At 37.7% G+C, this 24,040-nt stretch overlaps 1 protein-coding gene across 2 annotated transcripts in view; it reads left to right on the top strand.

The window, feature by feature from the left end:
- The window catches only part of LOC308683838 (putative flavin-containing monoamine oxidase A), a 63,757-nt gene that overhangs the window by 35,319 nt on the left and 4,398 nt on the right, over positions 1-24,040 (top strand). For both annotated transcript variants that reach the window (XR_014029293.1, XM_081354642.1), the window contains exons 9-11: positions 327-485; positions 6,622-6,708; positions 17,724-17,824. Coding sequence is in view for 1 of the 2 variants with exons in the window: in XM_081354642.1 (XP_081210768.1) it covers positions 327-485; positions 6,622-6,708; positions 17,724-17,824 (347 nt within the window). In the remaining variant the exon portion in view is untranslated. The remainder of the gene's footprint in view (positions 1-326; positions 486-6,621; positions 6,709-17,723; positions 17,825-24,040) is intronic.

Raw genomic sequence — 24,040 nt, 5'->3', positions numbered from 1 at the left:
GTTTTAGTTTAACGGATAGTTGTTACTCATCATTATGTCATATATATATATATATGTGTTCATCTCAACATTCAAAATTCACTTTTCAACGGGCCACGTAGCACCTCAGTTCGAAAGGACATATTGCTTGAGAGATGATCAATATGCAGATAATACATATAAATTCTCATAAATCTACAATTGAATATTTACATTTATGCAAATATAGTTGACATTTATGCAGATAATGTCAGTTGACAGCATAGTGCTTGTCTCATTTAATCAAGAATAAATGCTTTTCATTTTCAGGCATGTTGATTCTCTTCATTTTTGATCTGACTTAACAGGCATTTTGGAAGGAAAAGGGTTTCTCGGGGGAAATTGTGGTTCGCCCCTCCGAGTGCTGCCCTCTAAGCGTCACATTTGACGCCACCAGCCCCAAAGGCAATCCTGCGTTGGTGGGATTCATCACCGGAGTACAGGCCCTTGACTGGAGCGAGAGAAAGGTGAGAGACAGAATGAGAGTGGGGGTTTATGAAAAACAGAGACATACTCTACAGTGAGCTGAACTGGAGTGAGAAATGGAAAGAGGGAATGTGAGATAAAGAGAAAGAAGTTCATTATGTTCCGGTGTCAGGTCTATTCTCAGTTTCACACTTTCATAGGAATACTTAGACAGTGAGTCAAGAGGTGAAAATAAATACATTTTGACATTTAGTTGCTCAAAAACTGCCCTTGTAAAGCTTAACAGTCATAATACCCTGCTGAAAAGAAATACAGACAGCTGCTCACAACCATTTGTTGTGTTTTGGATGATCATGTACTGGTTTGCTTCATCTAGCTGAACTTGAGGAAATCTATAATATGTGGAGAAATCTGTTAGCATTCCCATTTCAAAGTCTGTTTCATATTTTTAAGAGCCTTCAAAAACAATCTGTCTACTTATAGAAAACAATATAAAAGTTCCTTCAAGACAAGTCATTTCACTCAATAGTTTTTTTTTTAAACACCTCTCGGGCAGCTATTTCAGTCATGCAAGTACATCTCCTATCTCTATGAATGGCATCAAAGTCCCCAAAGCTGTTCACCAAGCTTACGATTAAATTTCATATTTGAAATCACCACTGAAATTTCAAATCTGACAACAGTTGTCTCATAAATGTGTTTACTTATGTTAAGGTAGCGTTAAAAAAATGAATGAACCTTTCAGGCTGGACCAGCCAATGCGCATGTGCAGTTCTAAGCGTGCGTCTCAGAATCAATTACTTTTTGTGATTGCACTTTCTCCCATTCACAGGAATACGAGTACGAGTAGCTACATTTTGCTGAAGAAAATCATGGCTATGTTGGTCCACGAACTAGACCAGCACCAGTGTTGTTAATGTTAATAGATAATTAAAAAATGTTTTCAGTAATTGAAATAAAGGTGAAATAATATACAATATAAATATTAGATGAAAAACTTAGTCTGTCCCCGAAAACTTAGGCAGCTGGCTTGTTGGCTTGTTGCCTCTCAGGCAATGACTTTGCAGGAAGCGTTTGTGCATGAAGGCACCTCATGAAACTGATTTCGGACAGACTTCTGACGCAGCGTAACAGTTTAATGATCTACAGGAGAATAGAGCGAGCTTTGGTGAAAACTAAGCAAATATTCAATTACTATGATTAATTAGAGTAATTTCTTGCTAGGAATGATATCAGAAGTGGAAAACATTGGTCAGAAACGTACATTTACACGCAAACTGACCAGGAACCGCAACTTTCAGATGCCATCTTTATTTTTGTAACTCAACTGTCACAGATTGTGGGATTGTGGGATATCAAAGGCAGTGAAGGCAGCATTAATACACAAGGGGTAATTGGGAAACAAGACAGCCTGGTCTTGTGTGGACTTTGATTGTTCCCAGGTATGTCTTGCTGCATCTTTCAACAAAATTTAAATGAGCTAATGAGCTGTTTAAACTGGATGTGTCAAAGCGAATGTTCTTTAACGCTTCCTTTTACTCTTCCATATGTCCTGTTGTCGACAGACTCAAGTGCGTGGAGTACAGCAGAAAATAAACGGGCATCTGTATACTTTATCCAGTTGTCAGGGTTCTGTCACTTCAGTCTGTTAATTCTTGGTTTGGTCAGAACCCTGACACCAGTGTAGACAGCGTCAGTGATTATAATGGATTCTATTTGCTTTTGACGCAATGCTCACATCCAATGTATGCGAATGTCAGTCTTTAAACGTCTGAATGACAGTGGGCAGGGCCTATGGTGCGATGATGTATAACAATTCATCCATGTCTTGCTCTGGAGGTGGTCATATGCAAATTTGTTTGCCCATGTGATGTCAAAGATCCCACAATATCTGAACGAACCGTTTTTGGAGCTTGATTAAATAAATGCTTTGTTTAAAATGAGGAGGGACATTTTGAGCTATGAAACTTGCAGGATGTTTTAATGGTACAAAAGCCTCTTATATGTCAAAAGATCAAGGCAAATTTGATTTATGATGCCAACTGAAATAAACAAGTTGAAGTTCTAAATGTATTAAAACTAAAATTTTAACTGAAAATATAAAAACAAAAGTTAATTCAAAATATTATTTAAAAATATTATTGTATAACTAATACCAAAATATAAAATAAATAATACTAAAACAACACTGACACCAATGTTGCTAACATGCTAGTCTTAGCGAGTCTTTGTGAGTGTTTGAGCCAGTGCAATGAAGGACAAATTTATTTTCTCAGCATCCTAATCTGATAAGCAATTAGCTAAATGTCTTTGCTACAGAATTAAACTGGAAGCCTTATCTTGGGAAAACAAATATTTCCAGCTTTGAGTCTTCAAAGGGTCTTTTCCTGACTGATAATGTGGCAAAATATTGATTTATCTGTTACTCGATGCTAAATCAAACAAAGATAGCCACACATCCTGCATGCAGAAAATAGCTACTGTAGCCTAAAGCTTAAAACCAGATGAGACCAGAATTCACTCTTCGAGATGAGCTTCATATGATAAAACTCCCAGACCATCCGTTGTCATGCATTATAGACAAGAGGAGTTCTTCTAAGCAACTGAGTTTATGGTTGCTTCATTCATAATGAATCAGATGGACGAGTCAGTCTGGTTCTCATCTACTAATACAACATTTCCATTTTGTGTATGGTGGTATTTTATGCTGGAATAACCAACCCATTTTTATTTTTTTACCTCCATTAATGAGTTTTGTCTGTAAAATGTCTTGTACTCTGCAAAGCAGTTGTCGCCGAGCTCTGGTTCTTTTTATACGGATGTCTAAGAAGTCCAGACTGACTACTCAGCACATTATGCCCAAGCCATGTGCTTTCTGCCGTTACTCCACATTAACTGCACTGCACATGAATGAGCTGGCAAAATTTGAAATGCGGACATGAAGTGCAATTTTGTACGGTTTGTTTTATGAGCAGGCATTAGAGATAGCGGCTAGCCCTCCAGCTCCTTATGGACACTTTTATACCAACCACCGCATATGGTTCCACTGCCGCCCTGCCCCCTACCTGGTGCAAAGCCATAATTGTAGGCTGAATTATGGTCTGGGACACTTGGTTCAAGTGGAAGTGTTCACAACATGCAGATGCAGGGTTTTATGTGTTCCCTTAACATCTGTCACTCGTTGGCATAGTAACAGCAGGGGTGCGTGCCCCGGCCCGTTTCTGCCCATAACTCATAGAGAACAGAGACCAAAAAGGAACTGAGTTATTAAGATCGATGTAGGTTGGAGAACCAGACTCAGCCCATTTACTGCCCTTGTGAAAAAGTACAGTTTAGCGTAATTTAAAAAAGAGAACTTATTAAGGACATAATATACTTTAAAATAATATGCTTTAAAAGAATATATGTAATGTTTTCGGACACTTAATTGTTATTTACTATTAAATTAGAGTGTATTCTAGTTTAAATATATTTTAAATGCAATTAGCTGAACTTTAGAGGGCTTAAGTACATATTTTATGTCATTTTCTATTTTACTTCTATTGTCTTTGAAATATGGTAAAAGTGTACTGTAGAAAGTGCTGACAAACATTTATGGTTAACTAAAATGTACTTAAATGTCATTTGTAATGAAACTTATCTTTATACTTAATTAGTAATGATGAAGTTGTAATTTAGTGCATTTAAAATATATTAACTTTAAATGTAATATCGAATAGAACAGTACAATTTAAAAATGATACTTTACATGTGCTTTAGTGTGTTAAAGTCCCCCTGTAGTCAATATTTTTTTCCCTTAAAACTTACCTTGATCACCAAAATTAATAATTTTTTCCTTAAATTTTTTTTTGTCATGCCTTAAAATAGCTTGAATGTTACTCTACACCCTTGCCTCATTTAGTATATGCGGTTCTATGAATATGCAAATTAGCCTTGCCCCCACTCACTCACAGCAGCTCAGAGATCCACTCGTTGACGATCACACATTGACGTGATTGGTTACAAGGTAGTTTGTGATGTCAGAAACAGACACCAACATTTCAAACCGCGTGTCAACAGTGGCACATGCACAGCGTTAAAAAAACGCCAACTGTAAATTCACAGATGATTTACAGAGAAAATTCAGGGGTTTCCGTTTGGGTCGGGATCCGTGTAAAGCAGAATGCATGACCTGCAAAGCTAGCACGTAGCCTATGTGTCAGTGTCAAATAAAGGTGCTAGCAACCTAGAAGCCCACATAAGGAAAGTGTACAAGAGAACATCAGGAGGACTGAAATTATTTTTTACTGAAATAGTGTAGTAGATTTTTTATTTTATTTTAACCTATGGCCATAAATAGAAACAGTGTCATGTAAAAGGTGTTAAAAGCTAAACTATTTTTTTATTTGTTTGTTATTATTCTATTAATGCTGGCCAAAAGTTGAATGGAAAGGATGTTTTATTTTATGTATTAAAGTAGCCTACAATAACATAGTTACAAGGTTGTAAATGCATATGTCAAGCATTTGTTGATGCATTCACGCCCCCCAACAACGCCCCCACCGACCTTAACCACGCCCCCCGTCCTCTTTTCTGAAAACTAAAATATGTTCACCCTACTTTCATGTAGTGTGTAACATAGACCTAAGTGAATGAAAACATCCTACAAAGTTTTAAATCTGATAGTGCACCGTATATATAAAGTTATTGTCTTTCAAAAGTAAGACTCGACTCTGAGTCAATGAAATTAATCGCTTTTCAAACGAGTCATAAGCCGTTTCGTTGTGACGTCAAGATGAAACATTAGCATATTGCCTGCCCACTTATTGCGCACGCAGACACCAGGGAAAACTTGAACCTCAAATACTGCAGCTGATTCCTGTGGATACTGGATAGCATCATGTCGAGAAGACACTGTGCTCTACAATGTGAAGGTAAAGCCAGTTTTTTTTCACTGCCCAAGGACGAGCATGTGAAGAATCCGAGGTTAAAATTAATCTTTACCATGATATCACAGCTGTATAATCCTAAACTTTTGCTGTTCCCTTTATTTCACTGATGACAGCTTCTCAAATCTTGGAGTTCAATGCAGGATTCGCACACCGCTTGCTCTTGAAAGATGGTGTTCAAAATACTTAGTTTTGAGTTTTATTTTGTGTAGGTCTCCTGCTAACTGGTTAACTCACATTATTACTGTCTTACTGAAATACTTCTGCTAAAGCTGATGGTGAGGAATTACAGTTGCAACACCTCATAATGTACCTCAAACTGAGTAGTGTATCACTGAGAAACGTCCTGCTCGAGTTGTCCTTGCGATGGAAGTTCGGGTTGAATAACTATATCTTCCAATTTTTCATCATCGGACTCTCACTCACATTGTTATGGTAAAATCGACATCATTGTTCGTCTCTGTGTTTAGTTTACAGTGTAGGAAGCCTCAGGACAAGCAGAGCTGACGTTGTTATGGCAATGGGCATTTTTGTTTTCGACGCAGGCTGTACACAGTAAACCAATCACAACAGACTGAGCTGTCTGGCCAATCAGAGCAGAGTAGCTCGCAGAAAGGAGGGATTTAGAGAGATTGATTCATCTGACGAGTCGTTTGAGAATCATTGAAAATGTGGAGATGTGCGAATGTATATTACGAGGAAATTAAACAGTTTTTTTTACCTTTGATGCATGTAAACCTGTTGTAGGAGACTCCACAACAACATTAGGAAACTTTAAAATAGCATAATAGGGGCACTTTAAAGCATATTAAAAACACCACGTAGACATATAAACAACATTAAAAGCTGGATTTTCACTACAGGGAGACTTTAACACATCAAAATAAGTGTCCTTCTTTAAAGGCTTCTTTAAAGGCTGTCAAAAGATGATTGATTAAAGGATTTAAAATTTACTTTAAAATTAAACTTTTTAATTGACATTATTACAAAGTCTGCTTTGAATTAAGTGTGTTAAGAAACATAGTGTTCTCTCTTCAAGTACACTTAAATTGGCCTTTTATTCCATTAATATATTACCTATAAGTAAAGTTTTTAATACAATTGAGATTTAAAGTACACAACAAGAGCACATTCAATACAACCAAGCACACTTCTTTTTCACAATGACAACAGTGCAGTTATATTTTAGCAGCATTGGCCTTTTATGATATGATGATAAACAAATGTTTTTATGTTTTTCTTATTTTAGATGGAGGAGAGAAGAGATGCTGTCATCTCCAGCCTGGTAAAGTACCTGGGCCCGGAGGCGTCCACCTACATTCACTATGGGGAAAAGGTATGTGGTGAATTTCAACCAATATGTTCACTGAGTCAGAGAATTTATAGTCATTGTCTTGCAAAACCCTCCACTTCAGCTCCACTTTAGGAACAAAATATTTTCTGAAAAATGAAAAAAGACACTCCCCAGATAGCATGTAATCATTGAAACAAAGTTGAGTCAGTGTTGATGCGTAAACACTAATTACATTAAATTAACGTTACAAAGTGATGTTGCTTTAGCATCACTCTTGCACCCTCAGTTAATGTTGAAGCAATGTTGAGATTTCAACCAAAAATCAATGGTAATAGTATTGATTCAACATCACAAAGTGATATTTTATCAACATCACTTTTGCACCCTCAGTTAATGTTGAACAAAAAAATCAATGGTAATGCTATTGAATCAACGTTACACTATGATGTTGAATCTACATCACTGCTGTTGAATCAACATTGAAATGAACAAAAATAGTCTTTGGTAATATGGTTTGATCAATGTTACAATATGATGTTGATTCTAAATACATTTTGTTGAAAAACTGAAAATACAACTGAAAAGGAATGTCAAAAAATGTTGCCATCTGATGTACCAAGTTAATGTTGAAACAACATTAATATTTCAACTACACTTCAATGGTGCATCAACAAATTCCTGACCATTTAAAAATTCGCCAAAAATCTTTTAAAATATAAATGACACCTTTCCAGCAGTTGAGTCAATTTATTGTATTCAATCAATCAATGACAAAAAATATATTAAAAGATAATTCTTTAAAAAAGAAAGGGGGAGAAATAAGGACAAAAGCATTCAAGTTACAAGTTTATCCTGTAGAATAAAAGTTTCATTGGTTTTTCCAATGAATATAATATCTTTAAAGGGATAGTTCAGCCCAAAATGAAAATTCTATCATAATTTATTTACCCTCAAGTTGTTCCAAACCTGTATGAGATTCTTTCTTCTGTTTAACACCAAATAAGATATTTTAAAGAATGTTGGTAACCAGAAAGTTTACGGTGGCCATTGATTTCCATAGTAGTGTAAGAATTGATAAATTAGGAAATTCCAAACAGTCTGTTTTGGGGGTGACCAGGCCCTGAGAGGACAAAAGGACCTCTCTGGAGATTAGCATTTGAACTGGCTCTCATGCATCATTGAGACGAAAGTCTCACCTCCGAGTCATCTAATCTACATCTCTTTCCCTCTCCCCTCACCCCCTCTCTCTCATGCTCAGATGATCAGCTGAAATCACCCAAGAAAATGTATAGTTTAATGTGAATGATTATCACAGAGTATTTTCATGTTTGGTATCATTTAAAATGTCACAGTGCGACTGGTACAGATATCTCATATCCAGATAGATAAAACAAAAGGTAATAAGGTTTTTAAGAGCTTATGGATAACTGATTTACAAAGGAAGGTGGTCTCTAAGCAAATGGTCCCACACCCCCATGAAGATGCGACCACTGCATGCAAATTTCTATTGTTACATGTTTCCAGGTAAAAGGTTTGTCTATTTAAGGAATTGCAGCAGGGAGATCGGGGCCTTTTTCTGTATTTCAGATGGGTCCGTTAGGCTGGGAGATGTAGATCTCTCAGCCTAACGTATTTCTTAAAATGTTGGGTTTGCATCTTATCTCTATTCCAGAGCATTTGATGTTTTGTATCGATTATCTTTGAATTGATTATGGAATTGGCATGACACATTTACCTGACATAATAAATTGTTACATTGTTGATTATTCTAACGGATTTTCATTGAAGAAGTTAGACGGAATAGTCAAAACATTCACTCATGATTAATGATCCACAGATATCATTAAAACCCTCTCATTTATGGAGTCAGATGAAATAAACGAGTAAATATATGATTAATATATATTGCATTTAACCAACCAATACTTCGCATGAGTGAGGACAGAGCACGTGAGACCTTCCCTGTGTTATTGGAAAACCTCCATTGGACCAATTTCACGGGCCTTACAGTAGGAAATAAATACCATGGAAGTCAATGGCCATCAACTGTCTGGTTTATGTTTACAGGGTAACATAATCAAGTTACAAGTGTAACTTCAAGAAATCTGTTAAATGACGCTGGTTCCTGAACTTTATTCAGGACATTCCTAATAAACTTTACTAAAGCAAGGTGCATTTTTTAAGAATGTAGAAAAATATATGCTTTATTCAAACACTTTAATAACTTTTTAATCTATCTAATTACAGTGAGTAACAACACAAATTAAACGCAAATAAGCACGCAAAACAAAGGAACAGAGAAATAAGGTAGATGCACCATTGTTTGAAACTGTGCTAGAGAAGTCATGTAAGTATGTCAGGTGCTTCTGTATAGGATGCACCTATGTTTTCTCTCTATTGAGGAAGCATTAGATTACTGAGAAGTGCAAAATGGGCGTTTACCAATCAGTGGCCAACTTCAAACTACAATAAATGTTTTTCAACCATTTTTCAACAGACTTGCTAAAATCATGAAGGCCTTAAACCAAGCCCCCAGTGGATTAGAGCAAATCGGGTAAAGCGGTTGAAAATGGCCATTGTGGTTTGAAAACGCCCCACTGATTGAGAAACACCCACTAGTGTTCTGCAGAGATACATGCCTGAATGATATTGTGCTCATCAACTACAAATCACTGTTAGTTCAATGTCACTGTCTTCACCCATGTGTGCTGTTGACTTTCATCAAAATTTCAATGCTGATCCAACACACTTTCAACAATTTCAATCTCAACCAAAATGATGATTTGATCAGTGACAGGACAGGAATCCATATGTAAATAATATTACCTTTTTAGTACATTCATTTAAATGTAGCAAATGTACAGTCATGTGAAAAAGAAAGGACACCCTTTTTGTGGTTTTACGTATCAGAACATAAAAAAAACTTCTAGTCCTTAGCAGGTCTTGAAATTAGGTAAATACAACCTCAGATGTACAACAACAAATGACATATTGCATTGTGTCATTATTTATTTTACAAAAATAAAGCCAAAATGGAAAAGCCATGGGTGACAAACTAATTACACCATATAATTTAATAGCTAGTAGTGGCACTTTTAGCAGCAATAAGTTGAAGGAATCATTTTCTATATGACTTTATCAGTCTCTCGCATCGTTGTGGCGGAATTGTGTCCTGCTCTTCTTCACAACGTTGCTTGAGGTTTGTGGTTATGTGTTTATGCACAGCTCTCTTACGGTCTGGCCACAGCATTTCAGTCAGGTTGAGGTCTGGACACTGACTGGGCCATTACAACACCTTGATTTTTCTTTTTCAGACATTCTGTTGTTGATTTGCTGGTGTGCTTAGGATCATTGTCCTTACCCAATATCAGCCAAGCTTTAGCTGTCGGACAGATGGCCTCACATTTGACTCTAGAATACTTTTATATATAGAGTTAATGGTCAACTCAATGACTGCAAGGTGCCCTGGTCCTGTGGCTGCATACAGTAACAAGCCAAAAATCATCATCCCTCCATCAGCATGATGGACAGTTGGACTGAGGTGTTTGTGCTGATATGCTGTGTTTGGTTTTCTCCTAACTTGGCGCTATGCATCATGGCCAAACATCTCTGCTTTGGTCTCGTCTGTCTAAAAGACATTGTTCCAGAAGTCTTGTGGTTTGTTCAGATGCAACTTTCCAAACCTAAGCCATGTTGCCATGTTCTTTTTAGAGAGAAGAAGCTTTCTCTTGGAAACCCTTCCAAACATGCCATACTTGTCCCGTCTTTTTCTAATTCTACTGCCACAAACTTTAACATTTAACATGTCAGTTGAGGTCTGTAGAGTCTGAGATGTAGCTCTTGAGTTTTTTGCAGTTTCTCTGAGCATTGCACTGTCTGACCCTGGGGTGAATTTGCTGGGACGTCCACTCCAGGGAAGATTGGCAGCTGTCTTGAATGTTTTCCACTTGTGAATTATCTTCCTTACTGTAGAATAATGGACTTCAAATTGTTTGGAAATGGCCGTATAACCCTTCCCAGATTGATGGCGGTAACAATAGCTTCTCTAAGATCATTGCTGGTGTCTTTCCTGCTTGGCATTGTTTTAACACACACCTAGAGGCTCCAGACCAGCAAACTGCAAAAACGTCTGGTTTTATAGAGTTGATCACACTTGCTGATGATCAATAAATCAAAGATATTTGATTATCAGCTCCTGACTGCTACTTACACTCTTAATTCCTATGGAAGCTGTAAGGGTGTACTTTTCACACATGGCTTCTCCATTTTGGCCTAGTTTTTGTTAAATAAATAATGCCACAGTGTAATATGTCACGTTGTTGTTCTGAGGTTGTTGTATTTACCTAATTTTAAGACCTGCCAAGGACCAGATGACATTTTATGTCCTGATACATAAAACCATAGAATTTAATAGGGTGTCCTTTCTTTTTCACATGACTTTAGGTATCCTTTCTTAGATTATACATAGACAAAGAAAATTAGCACAAAAAAAAATCTCACGGGGTAAGATTTACTCTATTTTTGTTTAAAACTTGCCAAAACACAAATCCTCTCCAAAGATGAGAAAATGGCGGACGAAAACAGTTGCTAAGGTAGAATTGGTCAGTAATGTATTTAAGGGCCATGACATGACACACCATCTGACAGTCGGCCAACTTCGGCCATCTGTGAGTGTGTGTCGGGATAGTCTTTGCTGTGTTCTACACGTCGGCGGCAGTTCACCTGAGTCAGCATGATGAATCGGCATTGGGGTGTTGGTGTGAGAGATTGCTATGATTGGCTGTTCAGTTTAGCAAACAAGTGTAAGCACAAGAATATAAGCGAAAAGCGACAGAAGGCATACGTCACCTTACCTAAAAGTTCAATACAGTTTGTATATCTGCAGTCCTTTTTTCAGTGTCCCTTTTTCAATGACGAATACAGACTATTGATACCTGCTGATATATAGATAGTTATTTCCTTACGCGCAGACGCAGAACGCACATACTAGTTGGCAGTCACCTTTAGTTGGTTTGGTGTGTTCAAGCGTAGCTTTTTGGCTGTTCTTCCATCGCTGGCAAGTCAATGCAAGGCGACAACTTTTAATGACACTAATAACACTAAAAACAATACAATTACAAATTATTATTATTATTATTGATAGTAATATCACTAAAATTATATAGGCCTAATAACTGTTTTTGGTCCAAACACAGCACAAATCAGTCATCTTTGAAAATCAAAAGCAGCTTCAAACGCTGACTTAAAAAACTTGTTTAACAAGAAAAATGCATTCTTATTTTTTTCACTGTCATTAAAGTATGGTCCATTAGAGAAATATTAAGCCAGTAAATTCAGATTAACCGTCATCAGCTTTTAACGTAGATTGATCGTCCTCTCTAAGAGAATGCCCCGTTAATGCAGCGACAGATGCTCAGTCAGTTTTTGCTTTCACTTTCAGGAAATAAGTGAGCGCGTTTACGTGCACATTCTTAACCCGATTATGCTGAATAAGCTGACAATGCATGTGGACATGTTAATGCGTTTACCCATTTTCCTTTATTGGAGTAAAGCCATAAAAGGCTTAAGCATAAACCGAATGACAGCTCGATTTTTGCCCCTTACCCCTGTTTCTCCCGGCATTTAAACACATTAGCAGGCATTCTTTGGGCTTATTGAAGTGCACATGTGATAGGCTATATGACAGGAAAGCGTCCTTACTGTGCATTTACGTGTATCCAGACAGAGTGAGCTTTTCGTGAGAGCTATAGACATTATGTAGCCCCGCCCCTTTTCAGCACTACGCTCGTTGTCTTTTGACTTCCGGTCTGTATTTTCACAGCGATTTTGCATGTTTATTAATGAACGGCTCGTTTTAAAATCTTCCCGGTTGACTGACATTTGTTTAGTCATCTGCTTTAAACATTACAGTCTTCATGATAACTTTCGTTAACTTTACATTAAGTAAATCCACTTCAAAAGCTAATTACTCCTGGACAGCAATGTCATAGAAATATACAGAGCGACCACAAAACGGTAGTTAAAAAACAATATTCTAAAGATGGCAGCACCCTCGTTTCTCTGGCGCATAAGGTCTATAGGGAGGAGGAAATATCGCAAACTCCAACTTTTTCTTGACCCAAGAAACTTTAAAAATGTGTTTTCATCTCTTGCAGAAGTCCTACAGTAAAAATGCTGTATCTGTAACGGCATGAGAGGATATGTGTCCATAAATTTCCCATAAACATCAAAACAGACATAATAAATGGAATACTCAAAGTCAGATACACGAATGATTAGGCTTTGTTTTTACCTCACTACCGGGAAATTACCTGATTTGTTAATATACACTCCACCTTTGCTAGCAAAATAGAAAAAGATTCTCATATATAAAACAAATTATTGAGTAAATAAATAAGTAAAGAAATAGGCAATTTAATGATCAAATAAGTAAGTTAAGGAAATTATAAGGAAATTATATTACAAATGTCATTCAGACAGACCTGCAGAAATGTTTCATACACAGTATGTAAATGTAACAGTCATGTTCTTTTAGTTTTGTTTTCATGGACTTTTAGTTTGTATTCTTTAGTTCCTGTTTTCCCATGTCTGAGTTTCCCGCCATCATTAATTACCATGGACACCCATCTCACCAGCTGCCATTCATCATGTTCGTTAGCTCTGTGTATTTAGTTCCTCATTGTTCTCTGTTTCCTGTCGGTTCTTGTTAACGCACTAGCTAAGTTTGGTTATGTATGCATTCTGCTATTAAAGCCTGTTTATTCTTATTCCGTCTTCATTGTGTTCCTGTTGAAGCCACGCTGAGCCAGATCGTGACAGTAGGCTGTTAAAAATTTTTTTTATTATTATTTTTTTTTAGAAAGACCTACTCATTTTGATGGTTCAGTGTTTAATTAGGAGGTTCATACTCAAAATTTACATCCTAACCAGTATAATACTCTTTCAAATTTACTCAATTCCACAATACAGAGATAGGCCCAGTATCCCAGCGACCCTATATTGAACAAGCGGTTTGAAAATGAATGGATGACAGATTGACAGTGAAAACATCTCAGTCTTGAATGGATCCAAATGCCAAAGCTCTCGGTTTGTTGCTTCTGTTCTCACTGAGTGAGTCAGCATGTGAATATAACACACATTGTCCAAAATCAGGCATGAAACCTGTTAAGACTTGCTAGAGTTCATCACCTCTGTGCAAGCTCCCTCTGTGGCTTTGACAAGCCTCCATGTGACACTTGCCACAGGCGTCAAGTGAAATGGAAATCTCTGCAGCCACCTCTATTCCTAGTTGGCCAAAGCTGAGAACCAGTCCTCCACTGTGCCTAAAAAGCAAAAGAGAAATGGGAATTTATTCCCCCTAAGAGGTAAAAAGGCGACATAGACCGTGCAGAAGGCGTAATGGAGATTGACAAACGGGCACATTGGTTTGACAGCCATCAGCTTCAACAGAATGTTAACATTTTACCACCTTGGTGCAAAAGCGGTGTCTGGCCACTTTAGCACTCTAAGTGAAAAAGGAGAATAGCCTTAAGCTACTCCTTGACCTGTGGATGGAGAGGGCAGGAGAGAATTATAGGACTACTGTTGGCAAGGCTTTTTTTGCAAGGAGCTGCTACTGAGAAAGGAAATATATAGAACTACTGATGGCAAGGCCTTTTTTACAATGAGCTGCTACTGAGAAAGGAAATATACTATCTTTTCAACTCAGAGAGTCCTGAGATGTCTTGTGTTGGGCTTATGGGTGCATTGTGGAAAGCAAAGGTGCATCAACTCAGAAAACCTCCAGATGGTGTTTAATCTACAGTATATAAAACTGAAATAGCGTTAGATCTTATCAAATAGTGATTATCAAATCAAAGGCTGCTGTGCCGTGTGAGTGAAAACCGGCACTGTGTTCATTTGCATGCGTGTAGCTGTTTTTAGAGCAGCTTGGTTCACAGTCATGCAATAAATGGCATCTCTGCAAGTGAGTTTAACATGTATTTGCAAACACAATGGCCCTCATTTATCAAAAGTGCGTACACCAAATTTCCAGCGTACACCTGGCGTACACCCAAAACCATGGTGACTTTGAGATTTATCAATATGGACGTTGGCGTACGGCACGCTCAAATCCTACGCCAGCTCAGGAGGTGGTGTACGCACGTTTTGAGTTAGTGCGGAAATGCACAGAAAAACAATTCCTAACACCACAAAACGCACTGACAAACTAAAAGATATGATATATTATGACCCACTGTAAAAAACAACAACATAGTAATTATAAACTTCAGTGTTTATTTTTGTGCAACATGGACTTCATTGTTTAATTTGTGTGACTTTACCAAAGCATTTGATTTGTAGGCATATGTATTCCTTCAGTTGCGAGCCTGTGCACTTTACCTGACGTTTGAAGCCTGGTTTAGCCTATACTTTCGCCTGGCTCCGCAGCGCGAGTCTCCGCGGACTGCGCGCACACCTCCCCAAACGGACGAGGCGTTTATACTTGACGCGCTCGCCGTTGTACTATTCTTTGAAACGATGGGCCAGGGTTAGGCCCGGCAGGTGTGAACGGACTGGGTTCAGTAAGGCTTTCAATGACCAAAAAATAATTCAGATTGACAAAATAATAAAAATGACATTCTTCTTTTAAAGGTCCCATATTATGCCCCTTTTCACAAGATGTAAAATAAGTCTCTGATGTCCCCAGAGTGTGTATGTGAAGTTTCAGCTCAAAATACCCAGCAGATCATTTTTTACAGCATGTTTAAATTGTCATTTTTTGGGGCACAGAAAAACACGCTGTTTTAGTGTGTGCCCTTTAAATGCAAATAAGCTGCTGCTGGACGACCCAGGGGGCGGAGCTTCATAAGCTTGCGCTCAGTCTCTCAGGACAATTTCATCTCACGGAATGATGATAATATCAGAAACTCTCAGTAACGGTGTTCATTTCGAGTCGGACAATAATGCCTACAGAGTCAGAGTGCTGTATAGAGATGAAACGGGTATAGTTTAGTAGTTTAATTACGGTTATTATAACATATTTGTCATCTGCTTGTATGTATCCATTATTTATTAATAGCCTACAAGTCTGCTGTCTGAATGATGATCAAACATATACTGATGAGTTTAATAAAGTTTATTGTACATCACACAAAAGATGAAGCGTCAGTTTTACTTCAGAAAATCACCATAAGAGCTGAGTAAACAGTAAGTTATAAGAAGTGCGCAAGTACATTAAACGAGTTTCGGTAGAGTTGAGGGAGCATTGCTGTGGGCGGAGGTTAGTCAAAAAACGGTTCTAGTGATGTCATTAAAGAAGGAAGTAGAGGGATGTAGTCCAAACGGGCCGTTCGATGTATTCAACTTCTGTTAAATAAAATATCTCGCTTGGCATTGAACTTTGAGCTTTATAATTTTACAGATATTATTTATGCTCTAGCAGCAACATTACACACTAACTAAAGTTTGAAACATGGGATCACGAAGAACGGGACCTTTAAATAATAATAATAACAAAAATACAAATAATAATAATAACGACATTCTTCTTCTAAATAACAATAAGCGTCATTAATAATAAAAATCTAGAAATCAATTTTGTTTCTTTCCACTTCCCTGGTTTCTCTTTCTCTTTCTCAAAGAAGTTTCTCTTCTTTGCCGTCTTCCGTGTGTCCATGGCGGAAAATGAGGGGTGGGGGAAGCGGAGACTTGAATATATAGGGGCGTGTTATTCTAATGACGATCGTTTTCAGCCGCGGCATTTATCAAGGGCAGGTATTGCGTACACCTGGATTTCAAAGGTACGCACAGCTTCATAAATCAGGCGGTGAGAGGAGTGTAAGCATAATCTTAGCCAACATATACGTCCGTTTCTACGCAAGAATGATAAATGAGGGCCAATGTGTGCTAGGTTTATTTATTAAACTCATTATCGCGGTGCATTGTGGGATTAAATAAGTGCACTCGATGACATCCACTATGGTTTTGAACACCACTACAAATGGCTGTCCCCTCAAATAGTGTCCTATTTAAGGGAATAGGAGGCGATTTCGAACAAAGCTGCAGTCTATGGGTGCTTCTCATTTCTAATGTGTGCGTCCTCGCTTCCTTAGTACATGCATCAGGTTTCTCAACAAGAAAGACTTCTGCATAGGATAGACCTGTGCATCCTCGCTCAGCTCCTCTGGAAGCCTCCTGTTCCTCGCGGTGCAATTAGAAAATTGAGATGTCCTTCAAGATGGCTTTCTTTGATCAGTTTCCGAGTCACAGGCTGGAGGACGTGTAGGAGCAAGGAAATGAGGAAGCATCACTTTGAGTATTGAGAAGAACCCTATATTTTTTTTCTGCTCTTTATGTTGTGCTGGACAGTTGTCTTAGACTTATACTGACACCTAGTGGTGTGGAGACAGCATCGGTGTTTATTATTCAGCTGATTGTATCAAGCTAATTGTTAACTGTAATTGTGTTATTCATGTTTTCGTAGAAAGGTGATGCATACTACCAATAGAGCTGTTTGAGATGCCAAAACCTTCTAATAAAATCTTATACATAAGTTATTCACAAGTTAACATGCTTGGATTGTTTAAGGGTTTTGCTTCAACTACCTTCAAAAATCCACAAGAGCATTTAAGAACATTCAACATTAACCAAGATGCCAGCAGGGTATTTCGTGAAGAAAGGCTACAGGGCTCTAATGATGAATAATGAATAATTGTTCATTAAATGTAGTCTAATCCACACAGAATTCATTAAGGTGACCTTATTAAAAGTGAGAAATAGGGGGTTGTAGGGAGTTTATGATAATGTGAAGCTGCATTAATATAAAAGTAACCTGCTCAGTGAGAAGAGAAACAAGATGACTTTCTGCCAAATGTTGTCTGCCAGACTTCTAAATGTTTTGTTAGTGTCAATGCAAAAGGCACCTGCTTAATAAATTCGTCTCTTCTAAGAAATAAAGGACAAGCTACATCAAACCACAGAGTGTAAATGTTTCTCAGATCATTTATTAGCCTGGAATTAGATTTCACATTGACGCTGACTGCTGCAAAATGTTAATTGTTGTCTTGTTTTTTCAGGACTGGGCAAAGGAGGAATATAGTGGAGGCTGTCCTGTGAATGTAATGACCCCCGGGATGTTAACGTATTACCACCCCAGTCTTCGAAAGCCCTTCGACAGGTAAACCAATCCACTACACTGGCCAAAACCCTTCATGTTCAACAAAGCCTATTTCAAAACCCCAATCCCTCATTTCACCGCTTCCTCTGTCCTACAAGGAATAGTTCACACAAAAAAATAAAATTCTGTCATTATGTGCTCACCCTCATATCGTTCCAAACAACACTGTTATTTAGCCTTCTAAAGACTTTGAATACTGAGCATGAGGCATATAGGTTACTTTTATGGTCTTGGAGTGAAAAAACTTGATCAATAAACTTGGCCAATAAAAGTGGCTCAGTTCTCATTTTGGTTCATTTTTTTTGTGATCAGGTCTTAGTCCACTTTCTATTTTTTAGTGCCACAACCACATAATAATAATAATAATAGTAATTATTATTATTATTATTTAGTTCAATTCTGTTATTAATTCAGTGCCAGGTCGGTACTGAAATTAAAAAAATGTGATTATGATATGCATTGATCATTGTAGCAGTAAATATTTGCAAAATAAAAAACTGCATCACAGACATAGCTGTTGAGTGTGTGAACGCAGTGGCCACTCAACCATTCAAAACCTTTTGTTCACAGCGCGATTTAGTTCTGCAGGCTTGCAAATCCTTTCATTATTACCAACAAAGGGTAAACACAGTGTAAATAAGAGATTCATTGTGCCGTGTAGGCAGCTTTTTCGAGTTTCCGCAGGACTGTAAATCTCAGTAAGCAGGCGCTGAACATAGCCTAAGTTATTGACAGCTTCAGTGATTATAAAGGGAGCGCTCTTTGATCGCTTTGTGTTTATAACCCATACACATTTGAATTAAAGTTTTGTTTTTCATGCTGCAAAGTACACTGCACAGTTTCTGGATTTTCAACTGTATTTAAATGCGCAATATGATACTGCATGTCAAAATGCATTAATCCTTAGAGTGTGAATGCAAACTAATAGACCTGTCTTTCTTTGTCCTTGATTTTATTACAAACTTGATTTCAGATTTCACTTGATCTTTTATAAAAGCAGTATTTACTACATGCTGTTTAAATGTATTATTTACTCATTTCATTTAATAATTATTATTTTTTTTTCAAATAGATAAATAAAATAGTTCCCACTATTTCTGCTATGGGACGGAAATTGGTACAGAGAATCGTGACATTTTACTGGTATTTGTACCGACTAATGGAATTTTGGTACTGTGAAAACCCTAGATCCTAGTACCAAAACATATTGTGGTACTATTAGAATATTTAATAATAATAATAATAATAATAACAGCATTTATTAATTACTGTTATTGATAAATAAAAAAACTGTGGTCCAGGCACCAAAACAGATTGTAATATTAATTTAATTTATTATTATTATTATTATTATTTATACTATTTATTTATGATGTTATTCAATTTTATTTGAAATACTAATTTTGTAATAATAATGTTTAATATTAATCGTATTTAATCTTTTTTTTTACTGTTTTGTCCTTGTATGTACATAGATATTGAAAGACTTCATTTTTGCAAAACAAAAACAAAAAAACAGCACACAGGTTGAAAAACATAAAGAATAGTAAATAGTGACTATGTTCATTTTTGGGTGAACTTTAATTGGAGATCTCATTGACTTTAGCAGACATTAGCTGCAGATAAAGATAAAAGTGAGAGTAGTACATAAATGCCCATTTTACCTTGAAGTGCAAATGCTACCCGAATGCATGACTTGCATGATGTCAAAAGGACAGCGCTCTCAGGGGAAAACGTCTCAAAAGCTATTTGAAATGGGCCGGTTAAGCGATTGACAGGGCTGAACTAATGCTCGCCCAAGGAGAACGTACAGAAAGAGCGTGTAAGAGAGAAAGCGATAGCGTGCGGTGGCTGGGGCTGGAATCGAGGGGAAATTTCCATAATAGAATTAAATCCATAGGGAGAGGAATGAGTTCATCATGTAAAGGTGGTTGAGGCATGTACAGACTTCCCATTCTTTCTGGTACCTGTGCGGGCAATGAGACGTTTTCTGAAACAGGGCTGTAATCTGTCCTTGACCCACTTGGGTTTCCCGACGAGATCTTGAAGCTCTTGATCTCTCAGATGCTACAAGACTCTTTCATGCATTAAATCTCCATCCATTCTTTCTAGCTACAGAAGTTATTCATATTAGATGTGAATAATTAAAAGGACTAAAATATGAATTAACAACTGGTACACTTGCACACAATTCTAAAATATCCCATTTAAGATGTCTCGAGACAGCCTGCCCTGAGTGTTGGAACAGCACAAGGGCAGTCGTTTAAATTGTAGTGCACGACAAGATTCTGTAAAATTATAAAGGCCCTGATATACTTCAAGAGAAATCAAAGTGCAAACTTGTGTAACGTCATTTCAAACTAAATAAATCCTGCTCTCTGAGAGAGAGAGAGAGAGAGAGAGAGAGAGAGAGAGAGAGAGAGAGAGAGAGAGAGAGAGAGAGAGAGAGAGAGAGAGAGAGAGAGAGAGAGAGAGAGAAAAAAAAAGTTGTGGCAAGGTGGTACTTGGATGTTCTGATTTTGATTGAAGGTGATACTTGGCCAGAAAAGTTTGAAAACCGCAGAACTAGACTGTTAGATTTATGCTGGCTGCTTTTGATGCAGTATTTCCAGAGTTAGAAGAGCATCTCTTGCCTTTCATAGATGGTGGAATAGAAAACAAACCGCTTTCATGTCTTCGAAGTGATTCGCATATACAAAGAGCATAGGTGAAAACACTGTGGGTAAGGGATATACCTAAGGGTTTTCTTCAAGTCCACACATCCATAATGCATAAAGAATAAACAGTGTGGTGGATGGGAAATGGCCTTGCATGGGGAATATGTTGTTGAATGCAGCAATAAGCATTTTTGAGAACCCAATTAAAAGTTATTTCTGTTAAATTCACAACAGACACGAATGTGTGCATTATCTGCTGGAGGTTGACTGAGTTGTTTTATATGTGCATAAATTAACCATCCCATGGAGTTACCAGGACTGTCAGATTAGATATTAACTTTTTTAGTAAATAGCTTTTGCTTTTGTTCCTCTTTTGTAAGTCGCTATGGATAAAAATGTATCTGTTAAATGCATAAATGTAATTCTGTCAGGACCACTATCATTAAAGATGCTTGACGCTTACCTAACAGTTTGGATTGGGCGAGGAACTCTCTGCCCATCCATGCAGCCTAGCATGGATAAGAGCAGGGAGAGCAGTGATAATCCCCCAGGATAAACAGAACAGAACCAACATGAATGTATTGCAGATGTAATTAATGTTCAATAATTTAATGTTCAACTTAACTCAAGAAAAAGGAGTCTGATTAGAAGAGGAATATCAGAATGCTAAGTCCTGACGGGACGGGGAGGAGCTGGTTATGGATGAGGGTAATTAGCTCGTGAGCAACACGATAAAGCTGATGATAATACTGAATGGGCTTTATATATAGGGATGCTGTGATAGGCGTTGTATAGACCCCTTCACGGTCGACGTCACAGGAAAATTCTAAGTTCGCAGTGCACATGTCGGGATCAGAAAGTTCATTCCATCCCATTGAATTGTGTGTTTACCAGAGAATTTCTCGTCAAGAAAAAATGCCTTATTGTTGCGTCGTGGACTGTGAAAATCACACCGGTTGTGGAGTCAAGTTTTTCAGGATTCCTGCAGGATCTCATCCGTTTTTTTTTTTTTTTTTTTTAATAGACGACATCTGTTCAGATCTATTTTTTTACAGTCTATGGTTCAGATACTGCTGCTATCTGCTAAGTAGCATGACACAGGTCACAATTAATGCCAGATATCGAACTTCACCTAACTATTAAACCAGTCTACAGTTTACAGAAAACATTTGTTTACTTACCAGGGCTTAACTATACCGTTGTTGTCACAATAACTGTCAATAACACAATAACACTACAAACACGAGCATCTTTGATCGTAGCATTGTCCCAGTCTGCCCGTTTATTATATAAAAAATACACATACTTAACAGTGTTAAATTTGAAAAAGTACTGTTCGACAGAACTGCTTGGTTTGTTACCACAGTTATCCGCGTGGTTCCTCGGCGATGAAGTTCCACATTTTTAAAAGTGAAAGATCAGGGCGTGGCGCGTGGGCAAATAAACTGATGTGGATTTTAAATTATTTTATCAACTTGAAATACAGGCAATCAGGCATATTTTTGTAGACGTGTTCCTAAAAATCTGAATATATTTTTACGTTTGCATGTGATAGTTTTAAACCCGTGTTTAGACCCGTGTCCGACCCGACACAGTTGGATATTTTTCACCCGTTTGAGCAAAATTTGCGGGTCACCCGTCCGAACCCGTGCAGGACTCTAATCAGGCAGACAATCGCCATTAGCTAAAACAAATTTATTATGGTTCTGTTCCCGTTCCTGTGATGGCAAAGACAGTGCATATATATGCCGGTCTATTAGCCGCACCATTTTTCTGACCCCATGCTGCGCGCGCACCCAACCTAGGCGTTCGATGTTTACAAACATTGAAGGGGTCTATAGAGAGCCTAAAGCCGTTTCTCAATACCAAGTACGCAAAGTTCGGACTTGAGTCCTTGGTAGTTCGGACTGACAAGTTCGACTCAGGAGAACGAACTCCCGAGGACGGGAGGACGCGAGTCCGATAATTCTGCAAATGGAACAGCGGCGTACTTCGCGTCACTCAGCTCGCTCTGGCAACTCCGGTTATCTCTTTATGTATATCTAGGCTACAAATAAAACAAAATATGTCATAAACCAGCATTTTGCCTCTTTTCATTTTCATTTAAAAAAGATCTTTAACATAATGGCCACACAAATGAGGTTCAGGCAACGCAAGATTATCTTCACTGCATATTTACAACAACACGAAATATAAAGCACAACCCTGACTCTTTTTGTTTTCATTTTTAAAATATGATGAATAAAAAACATTATAATATTGATCATTAAAACGAACATTTAGCAAAAAGAGACAGGGTTGTGTCATATATGTATATACAGTGAAGATAATGTAGGCAACATGTAGGCTATTATAATAAAATATTGTATATGTTTTAAATATATAAAATAAAATGACATAACCTTTTTTGCTAAATGTCAGTTTTAATGATCAATAATAGCCATTCTAAAAGTATAAGTAGCCTAAAAGGTATAAGAAGCTATACAATAATAAAGCCAACGATTCAGTCAAACATAAGTCAGCTCTCTAGGCTACATAGTTAAATAGACTAACGTTAAATAAAGCTATAACTTCACTTTGCCCTCAGCTAAAACGTTTTGCCAGGGAACAAATAATACATAAATGAGACAAATAAAGTAAATAAATCGCCTGTTGGATATACACGAGACGATTTAAATCTCATGTTATACCCAGACTGTAAAAGGTTATACCACTAGACTAGAGACATCCGAGCCAACGGCAAGTCAGCAGCAGAAGCCGAGGAAAGGCTGTTCTCGGCGGGGTACGAGCGCCGAGCGTCCGATTGCCTGGTTCTCACAACTCCGAAACCGTCAGATCAAATTTTCAAATAGGCGCTATCTTTATAAATAAACCAAAGATTTGAGCTTTAAACAACTACATTCTCGCCTGAAATACTCTTAAAACTACATTTCGTGACACATTTATAGCAGTATTTTTAAATTACGCGGGGTTTCTCCTCTGCTATTGACGCTTGCTGGTTGGTGGTGTGAGATGCATTCTGGGATACCTGGCTTGTCAAGTCCGCACAAGTCACCTCTTGATGCATCCTCGGTAAAAGGGGCGGATCAAGAACACATCCGGGGATTCGAACTGGACTTGGCTAGATGTGAACTTTGAATTGGCACAGTACTTGGGCAGCGACTGATGACGTTTCACAAGTCCACAAGAACACAAGTACAGACAAGAACGCATATTGAGAAACGGCTTAAGTCCCGCCCCTCCGCTTCCGGCTCATGGGACCTTAGTTCGGAAAAAATATGTATGGAAGTCAATGGCGAGAGATAACTTATCTTTTTATTCCGTCTGAACTGTGCCCTGAACTACACATATGATGTTTGTCAATTTAAAAGGTAACTATGAAAGTCAAGAAAGTCGCAGTTTGTCATAAAACAGAAGAGTAACGTTTAGTTTAATGTGAAAATCGCTCAATGAACTACATCTCTCGTCTCGCACTATGTACGTCACAAGATCCGTTGCTCGTATGTGTGTATTCTGGCTCAAAACACTCAGGCATGACGGCGTAACGCTACGATTATAA

This window comes from Scardinius erythrophthalmus (assembly GCF_964197995.2).
Source record: "Scardinius erythrophthalmus genome assembly, chromosome: 23".
Lineage (NCBI taxonomy): Eukaryota > Metazoa > Chordata > Actinopteri > Cypriniformes > Leuciscidae > Scardinius > Scardinius erythrophthalmus.
The sequence above is the reverse complement of the archived record's forward strand: the minus strand, read 5'-3'. Positions and strand labels throughout refer to the sequence as shown.